The 13249-nt window shown below is 43.0% G+C and overlaps 1 protein-coding gene across 9 annotated transcripts in view; it reads left to right on the top strand.

Moving 5' to 3' along the window:
* TSC1 (TSC complex subunit 1) overlaps positions 1 to 13249 on the top strand; it is a 53023-nt gene that overhangs the window by 21900 nt on the left and 17874 nt on the right. For 3 of the 9 annotated variants that reach the window (XM_087752895.1, XM_087752892.1, XM_087752893.1), the window contains 5 exons: positions 1825 to 1962; positions 2550 to 2732; positions 10804 to 10866; positions 11966 to 12141; positions 13016 to 13119. In XM_087752895.1, the coding sequence (XP_087609021.1) occupies positions 12036 to 12141; positions 13016 to 13119 (210 nt within the window). In that variant the 5' untranslated portion in view covers positions 1825 to 1962; positions 2550 to 2732; positions 10804 to 10866; positions 11966 to 12035. Of the gene's footprint in view, positions 1 to 1824; positions 1963 to 2549; positions 2733 to 3391; positions 3554 to 3653; positions 3746 to 10803; positions 10915 to 11965; positions 12142 to 13015; positions 13120 to 13249 lie in introns of those variants that run through there. The other 6 variants (XM_087752896.1, XM_087752900.1, XM_087752899.1 and 3 more) reach the window with 6 other exon arrangements.

Genomic DNA, 13249 nt, shown 5'->3' with positions numbered 1-13249 from the left:
TGGGGACAAACAAGGAGAGCTCATCTCCCCAAATGCCTGGGGGGGAAGTGATTGAAGCGATTCCTTGATTTCACCTGTTCTCTGATTATCACAAGCTTCCCGACTGTGCAAGCGCCCAGTGGCATGAGCTCCATGTGCCCTCGGTCATCCCTTCTCACACCTACGGCACGCTCTGTGCATGGCTGGCACTGGGACAGCAGGGCTGCCTTCCGAGAAGTTTATAATTTAAGATGGATATAAGCATGCACGCAGCTGTTGAGTGCCAAGTACTAGGATCTCATCATCAGAGAAATGCCTTTATATCATGGAGTTTTTCTGCTCCCCGAGAGCTTTCAAAGACATTTCACTCTTTTCTACAGTCGGTTGCATTAAACCAGGACTCGGTTTGGTCCCTTTTCCTACTGCAGCTCAGGGTGGTGAGAGCACCAGGAAGCAATAACCCTTTTTCTGCCCTGCACCAGGATCGGCGGTAGGCTGGTGTTTCCCTGATGGAGCAGATGTGGTCCAGAGACACTTCAGATTCATAGCGGAGGTATTTTGCATCCCGCCGTGGCGGGCGGTGGTGCCAGGCGTGCTGGCCCTAGCGCGCTCTGCCGGGACAGCCACAAGTCACAGCTCTTGTCATCGCGCCCTGTCATTGCCCCATAGCACCGGACAGGCTGTGCAATGGGTTCTGATGCAACGCAGAGATAGAAGTGTAGATTTCACCCACATTGAGAAAGATTCAGATTTTGATCTTAACCCATCTGTCATTTACCGAGCATAATTAATTCTTGTTGTTTATAGAAGCAAACAATCCCTTTTCCCTCTCCCTCCTCCCCTCCTTATTTATCTAGCTGGGTTTTGCATGAAAGAAACGTTCCCAAAGCATTGTGCTGGCAAGCTGATTTGCATCCTCTTAAACACAGGCATTTGAAGGATTACATTTCCCGCTACAAAAACAAGCATTGTAACAGAAAACCAAAATGTACACTGCAGCTTCAGGGTTTCATATGAAGACAGTTACAGGAATTAAACAAAACAGGAAAATGACGAGCTGCTGAAAGGACTGAGATGTTATTTTATGAAACTTTGGAGCCAGCTTCTGCCAGGACCCCTGAGCACAGACTTCCCATTGACATAAAGTGCAAGGGGCTGCAGAATGTGGCTCTCAAACTAGAGAGAGTAAAAGCAAGTCAGCCACACAAAAATAACTCCAGAAAACTAGTGGTGCAAAAAATCTAATAGCATGTTCAGTAAAACCTCACTGGCTAGCTGATTTCAGAGGTGCTCCAAAGAGCACCGGGCACAGTCCTTTGGAGAAGGAGGATGACTACATCTCCCAGTAGCAGCTGTCCTGCTTCCCCCAGTAGCCATCATCCCGCAAAGCCCAGATATACCTGCATACAAACTGATCCCTCAGATAACGGGCACAGATTCTCTCTTTTATGACTATTACTATTCCACTACACTAGAATGCCTGATGAGAGATGGGGACACTGCTGTGTCCGCGTCAGCTCTCACCCACCCCTTCTCCCTGTATTTTATTTCAGGAGTTCCTACGGAGCAAACAGTTGCAGGATGGGAGCGCAGCCAGCTATCATCTTGGCTTGTTGTGTTCTTACTCCTCCCTAGATTTCTGTTTACGGCTTCTGTTAAACTTATCACCTCTCCTCTCCACTGAAATCGCCATCAAAAGGCGATTCATACAAGCTGAATTAAAAAAACAGAGTGCCGGAGATCCATTTTGGGCTAGAAGGACCTTTGAGGTGACCCCGTGTGGTCATTCTTATTTTATGTTCTTCCTGTTGATATAATTTTCCCTGTTCTCTCTTCTTATTTCAGGGTCAGCAGAGCACGGAGAGCTGCAGAGGGCTTAGTTGGGCTCACATAAGCTTGTCCTGGCCCTGACCCACACGGGCAATGGTGGATGTGCAGCGAGTTCCGCTTGCATCCGAGGACACTTTAATTTTGTGTATTACCGTGAGTTCTTGCTATATCTCATATGCTCCATTGCATCCTAAGTAAATAGATTATTAAATGTACAACTCAGCAATAATAAACAGGTTAATTATAACACATCATGTCCATTCTAATGCAGTCATTTTCCCTTTCAAATCTGGCAGCAAACCCCTCCCGTAGCATCCATGTTTTCTTTGTCAATTTGAATGTTACGGTAATTAAGTCACAGTAAAATAACACGACTAATTGCTTCCAGCTTTTTCTGAAGCTCATCCTAATTTCCACTCTTTTCTGTGGCGGATTAAATAAACATGTCTTCGGCACAGCAGGAGAAAAAATGCCATCATTCAGTCCAGACTGCAATAAATATTAATTGCCATGCATGAGGCAGGACTAGATCAAAAACATGCTCGCTCCAAGCAACTCCATCTCCTCCTGAAGCGGGATGACCTATTGCAGGTGGAGCGTGAAGGAACCGTCCCGGCCCTGCGGGGATGGGAGCTGTGAAACTCTACAACTAATGCTGCAGAAGTTAAAAATCAACTGGTACGGCTCAGATAGGGTTCTAACCCGCTTTTATTTTCTTACTTCTAGTTTCTACTTTTCAGATTTAATGTCCGTGATTCCTGCTGGCATCTGAGGACAATTCGTACGGATTGAAGGGTTACCCCAGCAGCTTGCCAAGCGCCCGCGGCGCATCCCCACCGAGCTGCCCCTGGGGACTGAAACGTTCGAGTGGAAGACCTGTTGGTGTGGCACACAAAACCGAAGGCTGGAGAACCTGCCCCGAGGTAATTTCCGTTCTTCTTTCCTAAACTCTGGCTTTTCCACAGGGAAAGATAAACCCTATCATGAAGGAAGGCTGAAATGTTGTGTGTACTAGAGTTGCTGTATTTCAGCAAAGAAAGAAAATAATCCTTGTCCCTGGTGTGCATGAAGTGCTACGGGGTCTGAAATAGGAAGACTGAAAGGAGCTTTGCATGTTCATCGAGTAGGAAGGGATCAGATTTTGGGTGCCTGCCCTGGAGCTTCCCTCCAGCAGTCACAGCGCGGCAGGCACACAGGCCTGCCCTTTTATTCGCTTTTTATTTGCTTTCGGCACATTCACGCACTGAAAAAGCGCCTCCAGCCAGGAGCCTGCACCCAGGCTGACGACGCCGCCCGCGGAGCCGCCGCGCGGCTGCCTCAGCCGGCCCGTCCCGAGCGGCCGAGCCGGGGCCTGCGGGTCCCGATCCGCGCCCCGGCCGGCTGAGCAGCGCGGGCGGAGGGGAAGGAGGCAGCGCACGGGGCCGCAGGCGGGGAGCTGAGCCCCAGGTGGGGAACCGAGCCCCGGGCCGGGAGCCGAGCCCCGGGCCGCTCCGGCCGGGCCTTGTTTACCGGTCGCCGCCCGGCCCCGCCCCGCGCCGCCCCGCCCCGCGTGACGTGACGTGACGTGACGTGCCCGCCGCCCGGGGCGCCTCGCAGCACCGCCTCCCGCATCACGCGACCTCTTCGGAGCCGCATCGCTCCCCCGACGAGATACCTCCGCCGCGGGAGAGCGGGTGGCCGTCACTCCACCCCGACTCCCCCACGGGGAGAAAGGCCCTTGACGGGGGAAGAGACGAGCGGGGCGGTGAGGGAGCGGCGCGGCGTGGGGCGAGGGGGGCGTGAGGCAGAGGGGTGGGACTAGTTTGTGCGGCGGAGGGATTCGAGAGGAGAAGCGCCCTGTGAATGGGGGGGGAGGGGGAGGCAGGGCCAAGATGGCGGCGCCCTGTGGGCTAGAGGAGCCCTGAGTGGTAAACAGCTGAGGGGAGGAGAAGGAGAGGTGAGTGCACTGGGCCTCCTCCTTCCTCCCCCAGCGGGGCGAGAGCGGAGGCAGACGAGGGGGACGCAGAGAAGGAGGCAGAGAACAGAGAGAGGGGGGAGGCAGGGAGAAAGGGCTCGGGGAGGAGGCGGCAGGAGAAAGGGAAGGGGCCGGGGGGATGGGGAAGGCGAGGGTAAAGCCTGGCGGGGGGGCGATGTTCCCTCCTCCGTCCCCTTTCCTTCTCCCCAGCCAAACTTGCTCTCGGTCGCTGCCCACCCCCGCCGCGGCGGGGCTGCCCGGGGGGGCTGGGGGTGCTCCCCCCCCCATCCCCATCCCCAGCCAACGCGGCCCTTTAATTTTGCGGGGTTTGTCGAAAAAGATTCGGCACCTCTGTTTCAAACTCTGAGTAGCGATTTCCAGACTTCCCCTGCCTCAGCCACTTGCTGAGGAGGTTCCCTCGTCCGGGGTTAGGCATTAAAGCAGTTGTTAAAACTCTGTCCCCTTGGTGAGGAAGGTTTTTCTTATTTCCTTGCTCGTGGGTAGGTAACGTGAAGTCAGGATGTTGTTTACTTGTACAAGAAAACGTTTTGCTTCCTGTTATCACAGAGAACTTGGAAGACTGCAGTTCTCAAGTTTTCAGCCTTTGTTTGCTGTGGATGCAGCCTCTATCATTGTTTTATCAGTTTAGTCAGTGCTTCTTTCCTTGTTTGTTTTTTTTTTTAATGAGTCTTTTACAAGGCAATGAGTGAAAGAAAGAACATGCCTTAAAGGAATATATGATTCAAAACCCATAGAAATGACAGAGAAACTGGGATCGGGTTTTGTGTGCAGAACATTTTCCAGAACTGCTGTTTCCAGAGAACCTTCCAGTGGATGCTCATACAGAAGGTTTTCACTCTTTGTCTGGCCTGATCCTGTAGTTTCCTGGCATTAACTTCTGTGGCAGGTTGTTAGAAATCTGTCGTAATGGAAGCACTACTGAAGCGATCCCATTAGGTGGAAAAATTCCTCTTCAGTTCACATGTATGAAGGAAGTTTTAATAATTAGTGCAAGCATTGTGAATACATTTGTCTGCAGTTGACTTGACTTTGCTAACCAGCAGTCATGTACTCTGCTTATCAGAAACAGCTACGCCACGTTTAAGCTTAAAATAAAATCATGGGCTCAAAATCCTTTACTCGATAAAACGGCTTTTTAGTTTGTTTTTGCTTGTTCATTTGTTCTGTTGTTTTAGTTTCTTAACAGCCTAGTTAACCCAGTACTACATTGCCTTTATGAGGAGTTGCATGGACTTACTCAGACAAAAATATAGTCAGAATACTAATGTGTCATGAGATAAGCTTTAATGAAAATGATTTTATCTTTGGCTGTGTTTAATCCTGGCTGCTTAACTCTTTGTTACTTGAGAATTTACTTTCATGGTGACTAATAAAAAGTAGCCCTATTAAAGGGTTCTCACGTGGTATATACTGTCCAATTGCAGATGTTTTGGTGTTTGAACAAACATTTGACTTTAGTAACTATTTAGTTTAAAAAGAATGCTGGCCCTGTTCAGAGCTGGACTGCTGGGATGTTGACTTGTACTGATCCCTGAAATTCTTGCAACTGCCAAACACCTTATATGAGCTGGTGATGTGATTACCAAAGTCTCTGTAAGAACTGAATAGCCTATAACTCACATGCATGCATGCACAAACATCTCTCTCCCCCTCTCTCTGGAAAAGGTACCTTCTTAATAAACAAATCAAATAATCAAAGCACTTTTTAATGGTGGAGGCAGGGGAGGGATACCAGATTTTATGGTATGTTGCAGACAGGTGTATATTTTTTGAAAGAATATTACAGCTTACGATCTTGGTCTGGTATGTAGCTGCTATATTTTCATGTAGTTTAGTAAACATAACGAGGACAAGTAATAATACTTCCTTTGTTAGGAGAAGCGTTTCTTTGGGTAGCACATTAAGATACAGAGCAATCTTCTTGCAGTGGTGAACCACTATCGCTTTCCTGGGTATTATTCTTTTTTGGTTTCAATTAAAAAGTTACACATCACTTGGTATTGTTCTGTGTAATGCCTAGTTTAATTCTTGGCGTAGTTAAAATGCCTCGACTGAGTACACTAGGTAGTTTGCAGTGGTTTCAAGATTTACTGAATTGCAGCCTAACTCTTTGAATATGTTTAAAGGTTTCTCTTGGTGGCAAAACAACTGCTGCAGAGATTTAGGAGTCTCGCTCCCTGTGTTACTGCAAAGTCTAGAGCTCTCTGTTTACCTGTTCATAGTTTTAAAAAGATTCCTTACTTGAACTTATTTTCCTTGTGTTCTGTTAATTAAATTGGCATAGAAAAACAATGCTTGTTCTTATTTATTTATTTTCTATTAATATATGTAGTTGTGTATAAGGAATTGAAATAATTCCCTTTCAGGTTAGTAACTGACTTGTTAGCATGGCTTCTGCCAAAGGGTTAAGTGTCAGCCCTGCCATGTTTGGGCTTTTTTTGACATGCATTGCTTTTAACCAATTTTCCCTCTGACAGAAATTTGATGGGTAGCAATTAGCATAGTGTATTAGCACAGCATAGTTTCAAAAGAATCTTAAAAATTGCTGAATATGATTCTCTTTCTTTGTTGGGGGTTATTGGGTTTTTGTGATCTTCCTGTTGCTGCATCAGTTAAGCACCTGGAACAAAGTGCAGGAGAATGTATATAATATTGAGTTATAACTATAAATAATTATCCAGTTTAGGAATGGAGTCTCATATCAGATCTTAAAATAACCAGAAAAATACGGACTGCTAGAAGAAACCAGACACCTTCATTCTTTAAAAATTAATAAATAAATTAAATTAATTGTACTGCCAATTGTAACGATCAGTTTGAGGTTTAAAGTGTTTGGAGTTATTATTTCTGGGTGGCGAAAAAGGGAATGATGAGCTGCTTACTTTCCTATTGCCACCAGTGGTTTTTCTCCCTACTGTCACTTTTCATTCATTGCTTATGTCACTTCTGTAATGGTAATGTTTAGTTTACCTGTGAAGAAAATACAAACTTGAGTATTGTTAGGAAATATAAAACAGGCTTGGATTTTTGTATATCAGATGGGAGGGAGTGAGGCTTATCCTTTCATGACAAACATTTCAAAGATGTGAGTGAGAAGGGCTGCTTTGTTGTCAATCTGAATTTGTCTTTGAAAACAACGATCAATTGCCGTAAAGTACTTGTGTCCTCATTCGTGGCCTCTGCCAAAGCAGCACCTGAGGACCTTACTTTGCCTGCAGCAGAAATCAGATGGAGAAATGTAAGTCTTGAGGTCTGGCTTCACTTCATTGCTGGCAGCAGTGGTCTTTTGTTGTTGAAATCCCTTTTTTGGGGGGCAGGGGAATAACCATTTTCTGGCATGTCCCAAATTTAACTTATAATTAACGAAGAGGGATGAAATGCTGGTGTTGATCCCCCCCACACCACCCCCCAGAGTAAGTGCTTCTGGTGTCTGAATTTCTACGTTGTTACAGCAAATGCTGAGGACCTACTGGGAGGAGTGTGCGAGTATGTTGAGTGTGTCCCCCTCCTCCCCACCCCTCCGAGAAGCATAACTGGCACTACCAGCTGCTTTTTCATTTGGCTTGAGATAAAAATACACTGAACAGAACATCTTCTCTTGACAGAAATACTTACAGAAGTCATAATCTTTTGAAATGCTCTGCTATCTCTTTCTCGATTTAGCCTTTTCCAATGAGTATTTTTACAGTCTTTTACTTTGTCTTGAGTTTGTAGCTTAACAGTATTGTGTTGTGGTTAAATTAGCTACTGAAAAAATTTTTTGAAACAAGGTGGTTCTTGGCTTGTTGGCTTCTCCTTTTTCTCCTGTAAGCTGGCTCCAAAGTTGTATTGGTACTTAAAATTAATACTTTTTATTAAAATCTGTCTTTATGAATGCTCTTGAATATAAAAATAAGAAGTTTGCTATTGGTGTTTATATCTTCCAGTGAGGTTAAAATGTTGCATTTTAAAAGGCATTTAAACAGATTTTTTTTCACTCTTACTAGCTAGTGCCTTGGATCTTTTATATAAAACTAATTTTAAAAGTTAGTGAAGAATCAGTGTCTCAAACCATATGGAAAAGTCACTGACTTTGTTTTAATCCTGTCCGTTCCAAGTATGTCTGCAGGGATGTGGAAATTCTTGTAACAGGGGAATGATTGCAGTAGCTAGGGATGGCAGCATTAAAGAGACTCATCTTGTATACTGTGTATTTGAGAAGACACGATCGTGATGTGACACTGTAAAGTTTTAAGGGAGATCCCGTTCACCACAGATGTTGTGTCAACGCCAGATACAAAATACTGTGGCATTCGATGGATGATCTCACTGTTTTACAAGATAGTGGAAGTTCCTTAGTCCGACCTGTCCCGAGTTCCTTATCTACAAGATTTGAAAATCACATCCAAATTACTGGTGGGACTGGTCATAAATCACACTGACACCATGGCCCCTGGGAACTGTACTTCATCTACCGGAACATGGTGTTTTCTAATTGCAATTAAAAGCCTGTTGCCTGTAAACTAGTTATTCAGCTGTCTTTTCTTAAAAAAAGTGTGACAGGATTTAAGACTATTGCTGGAATTTCCTGGCTGGTTCGTTTGTGTCGGGTATCGTGGACCCAATGTGATCAGAGGATCTCAGCCTTAGTCTTACTTAGGATTTCAAATCCGTTCCTCACAAATGACTTTACAAGAGATCCTGCATCAAGAAAGCTGTGATTCGCTTTTGTAAAATTGTGACTATTTGTGTATAGCAGGGTGACGTTATACTGGTGTTTACATAACTTCAGCAGATAAAGTTTCTACCTAGTGAAGTACCTATGTGTCATATTGTCCCATTTTTAGATGTGATTTGGAATACTTTCATTAATTTTTTGAATACTGGCTTTTGGAGTGGAGATTACTCCGCTTTACGTAAAGTACTTCAGTGCACGATCGACTGATTGACAAGTTCATTTAAACTCTGCTGGATTTACTGGCACAAGGTCACTTGAGCCATCTGTTTTAATTAATTTAGGGAGCTTGGTAAATTATTAGTTACCTACGTGTATAGTTATCGGCAGCAAAGCTTGCGTTACCAACCTTGTTTTTATTTGATTGTAGCGTTTGTGCGTGCCATCAGGCCAATAGCATAAAATTTGAAATCCTCTTACCTACTGAACGCTTAAACTGGTGTTTTTCCTCATCTGTCTGCATGTGTCTTGTTGAAGCTGACTTCCAGAAACATGCGTATTTCTTGATTTCACCATGCTATAGTTTTCCCTCTGGCAATATCAGAATTAGTGAAACCTGCTGTTGAGGTTTTTACTGGTGTGATGAAGACCTGGTCCAAGTATAATAGTATTGCTAGAGGAAAATAAGAAATAAAAGCATTCTTTTCGCTCTGGTGGGGGGGCAGGCAATCAAAGAGAAGAGTTGACAAGGTCTTTATGGGGTAAAAAAGCAGAGACTAGTGTTTATGCTGCTTTAATTCTCAAAACAGGTTTTGCTTGCAGCTGGTTTGGGGGTGTGGTCATGCATCTCTTGTTAACAAGACTTGAAACAACTAATTCATGTTGCTTAGGAAGCCGGTGAATCTATTGCTTCACCATAGCTGAGGCTGTATTCTGACAGAAATTGAGGCACCTATGTTAGCAAGCCCTTTACGGTCTCAAAGATAGTGTTCTCAGAAATAAAGGAATAGATTATTTGTAGTAAACTGTTTCCCCATATATAGTTGCGCATGTGTTCCGGATGTCTCAGTATAACTATAATTTAGTAAATTAAATATTACAGTGGTTACTAGAAAGTAAAAAAGCAGTTGACTCCTGAAAACGAGTAACAAAGTGGAAGGTTGACTCCTTAGGTTGCATGGATGAGTGGCTTTAAACTTTTTGAAAGGGTGGTGTCACTCTTTCAACCTTGCTTGCCTTCTAAACAGCAAGCTCTTTGAGGAAGAAGTTGAAGCTTGAAAGTCTGCGCGACGTAGAGTTAAAAACAACAAACAAAAAAAACCCTAAAAACACACCCAAACAGCAACAAATCCCAGCTCTAATCTTTTTGGAAAGCAGAGATCCATTCTGTATTTGAGTAAAAAGCGACTCTTTTCCCCCACCCTACGTTTCTAATTTATTATCTTTCGTCAAAAGTCTTGCTTACACTACGAGCCAGTTTTAAGTCTGCAGTTTTTAAGGTCTTGGCAGCATGGGACGTGAAGAGAAATAGCATTTAAATCTGAAACACTTCAATTAGCAGACTCTGCTAGCTGCTTGCAGATGAGATGAAATTTTGATGATTGAAAATTGAGGGTGGGGTTTTTTTTGTGTTCTGGAACTGTGATTACTGGAATACTTCAAGAAAGTTTGTTGCTAATGAAATGCCTGTTGTGAGTGTGGTGCCATGTTATCACCTTTGAATTTGCAATCAGTGCCAGATTAAGTAAGCTGATGTCTTGTGGCCCTAATAAAAGTGACCTTGGGCAGTTCTGCAAGTACAGAGTGATATGTTGCAAATGACAAAGTTTACTGGTAGACAGGTTAACTCCTGCTGCCCGGTAACATTGTTAAACATAAGTTTTCAAGAAAGTAATATGTATATAAGTAATTACAGAATTATAATTTAAAATAGAGCGCTGATACATGGTCCTTCGCTAATGTCTAACAATGTTTTGACTAGACTCTAAAGACTTAAGCAATTACAGTAATTATTCTATGTTCAGAATTTAGTAGGATAAGAGAAGACTTCTTTGTATGTAATATTTTACCTACCATAAATAAAACTCTAGCAGCTTTTGAAGGTTCACAGTACAAAGCTACAATCTTGTGAAAGCCGTCTAGTTGGAGGCAATTGCACAGCTTAACCCGTGGACAATTCTGGAAAGGGCAACTGTGCAACACCTTTTGGTGTTTTTCAAACTGAGGGCTGACTTTCCTCACGCAGGAGGTACATAGCTCTGGTATGCTTAGGAAGGAACTTAATGCTGTTGTGAATACACAAGGTTTGATAAGGAAGAAATAACTTGTGCCTTTTGTTAACTTCTTCATGCTTTTTCTTTATTAGTGATCATGAAAGGTGTGTGGCTGACAGCATTGCAGACAGAAGCTCAACTCGTCCACAGAACAGGTGCTGTATACACAACTGCAGTAAAAAAAAATCTTGTGTGTAAAACGGGTACGTGTCTGTCTTGCCTTCCATGGAGAAAGTGAAAGATGTACGTTAGCTGGAAGTAGGAATAAAGAAGAAACCCTTGCTAATAAAATTAGGTGTGATGTGAAGCTAGATTCTTTCTGCCACTGGGAAAGGTTCAGCGTAGGATTCTTATGGATGAAGAAAAACTTGATTCATTTTGTGACAGATAGATGGATGTGATACCTGAATCCCTGCCTTGCTGGTACATGGGAGGAAGCCATCTTAAAAGCCTGAAATGGCTTAGATTTACTCCTGCTTAGTACTGTGAAGCTGACCAGTCGTGTTTTCTGGCTGTTGTTGCATTTAATAATCTATACAGTTTTTTGCACTGCAGAGTTTTTAATATATAATGTACAAATTATACATGTGAAAACAAGGTATGTTGTGCTGCTAAGCTTGTGATTTAGTATGCACAGGGTGGCTGAGGAACAGCAGCTGTAGTAACCCTAACTGACTTTCCTAACAGCTGCAACTTGGCCACGTTGCAAGTATTAAAGCACAAATTTATTAGTATGCAATAATGCAAAGCCGAGGGCAGTGAATTTCTAATCTAGCCACAGGAGTGGAGAAGGATCTTGAGATGCATATTTTCTCCAGAGCGTAGACCACTATGCAAAGGACTTGAAAGGTTGGTTGAGGAGGAATCGCTGTAAGACAGCAAGAATGGAGTGATTCCAGGGAGCTAGTTGCATTTTATTCAAAACTTTAGTCTTAGTTGACTGACCTGGAGACCAAATTAAAAAAATATGGTAACAGAATGCTCTGACAGTCTATGTATGCTAGCCGAGGTCTTCCACAAAACAGTTTAATGTCTATTTAAAAAAGATGAAGAAAACCCTGCTCGTGACTCCTTGGCTTCTTTGTAAACTTTTCTCTTACAGCATTTATTGCCGGTGTGTAAACTCTAGCAATCCTTTCAGTGTAAAACTGTTAAATGGGCAATACTGCAGAAAAGAAATAGGGAAGTGATGAGAGATTTAAGATGGGAAGGGAAAAAGGAAAGCTCATTCATCTGCTCTCTCTTCTCTCCTAGTCTGGTAGAGAGGCACCAATGAGGAACTTCCTGAAATTTTAACTTCCACATTCATGTTAGTACGTGCATCATGGCACAGCAAGGAAATGTTGTTGAGCTCCTCTCAATGCTGGATTCTCCAATTCTGGGTGTCCTGGAAGATATAACAACTGCATTCAAAGATAATCTCATTTGTGGTATGTATCCTTATATGTAATTGGAGGAGGGGTTTTGCTTTTACACCAATAAAGGTAGAATAATGTTTTTTTTTTCTATCAAACACAGTCTTTGCAAATGCAACTTGAAAGAAACTCTTGATATTTGGGTTTGAAATGGCTTTAAGGATTGAGGCTTCTCTTCAGTCCATTTTGCTTAATGGCATGCCTCTTGGAAGGTCTGTTATATAATTGTTAAAATGCTATTATAAAATGACTAGCTTTTCCTGGGGCATAACCTCAAGTTGTGAGCTGATGAAACTTTTTTTGTCAAGTGTATCTAGAAAGAATTAGGTGTCATCCACATTATGGGAAGTAGTGGGATTTTTTTCATTCAAAAAATAAACAACAAAAGAAATCCACCCCAAACAAAACAACAGACCCAGACTTTCTTGAAAAAATGATTGCTGCTATTAAGGCATCCCTTATGTTGACAGAGCCTTTTCTGAGCATGAGAGCACTGTCAGCATCCTTGTCGCTGAACTTGCTCTCCTTTATCTGCTGAAGGGAGAGAATGTAAAGTTACTCCTGAACTCTTTACCTGTACTGGGTAAAATACTCTTGCAGTTCAGCTACCTCTGGGTTTTTAAGGTTAGATGATAATTGTTAGTTATTAAAAAAGAAAAAATAGTTAGTTTCCCTGAGCCAAATGCAATTGCTTGAATGGTTAGGAACTAGAAAATGTAGTTGAGAGGTCTCATTTTCCTAAAGGTCTGCTAAACACTAAGTACTGGTTTGTGTTATAAATTGTGTAATAGTTGTTAAAAAGTTGTGCAATGTCCCTGTAACAAATGCTTCATTTGTACTGTATTGAGAATGTGTGGGGTTTTTTTTCTTGCTGTAAACAAACTGGTAGACCGTGGACCTATGCTTGTGAACAACCTGGTGGACTATTACTTGGAAACCAATTCTCAGCAGGCACTGCATATACTGTCCACACTGCAAGAGCCTCATGACAAGGTAAAAAAAAAAAAAAAATCTTGTTATTAAGTATGGCAGATTTTAGCCTGGTATTGAAGCAGCCTTTAAATAGCATCTGCTAGAACTCTGTTTTTCCATTTGGTATAGAATTACCTTGTTGTAGCAATGT

The sequence above is a fragment of the Nipponia nippon genome, unplaced genomic scaffold, assembly GCF_047370975.1.
Source record: "Nipponia nippon isolate SJK-2023a ecotype South Korea unplaced genomic scaffold, ASM4737097v1 scaffold_16, whole genome shotgun sequence".
Taxonomy (NCBI): domain Eukaryota; kingdom Metazoa; phylum Chordata; class Aves; order Pelecaniformes; family Threskiornithidae; genus Nipponia; species Nipponia nippon.
The sequence above is the reverse complement of the archived record's forward strand: the minus strand, read 5'-3'. Positions and strand labels throughout refer to the sequence as shown.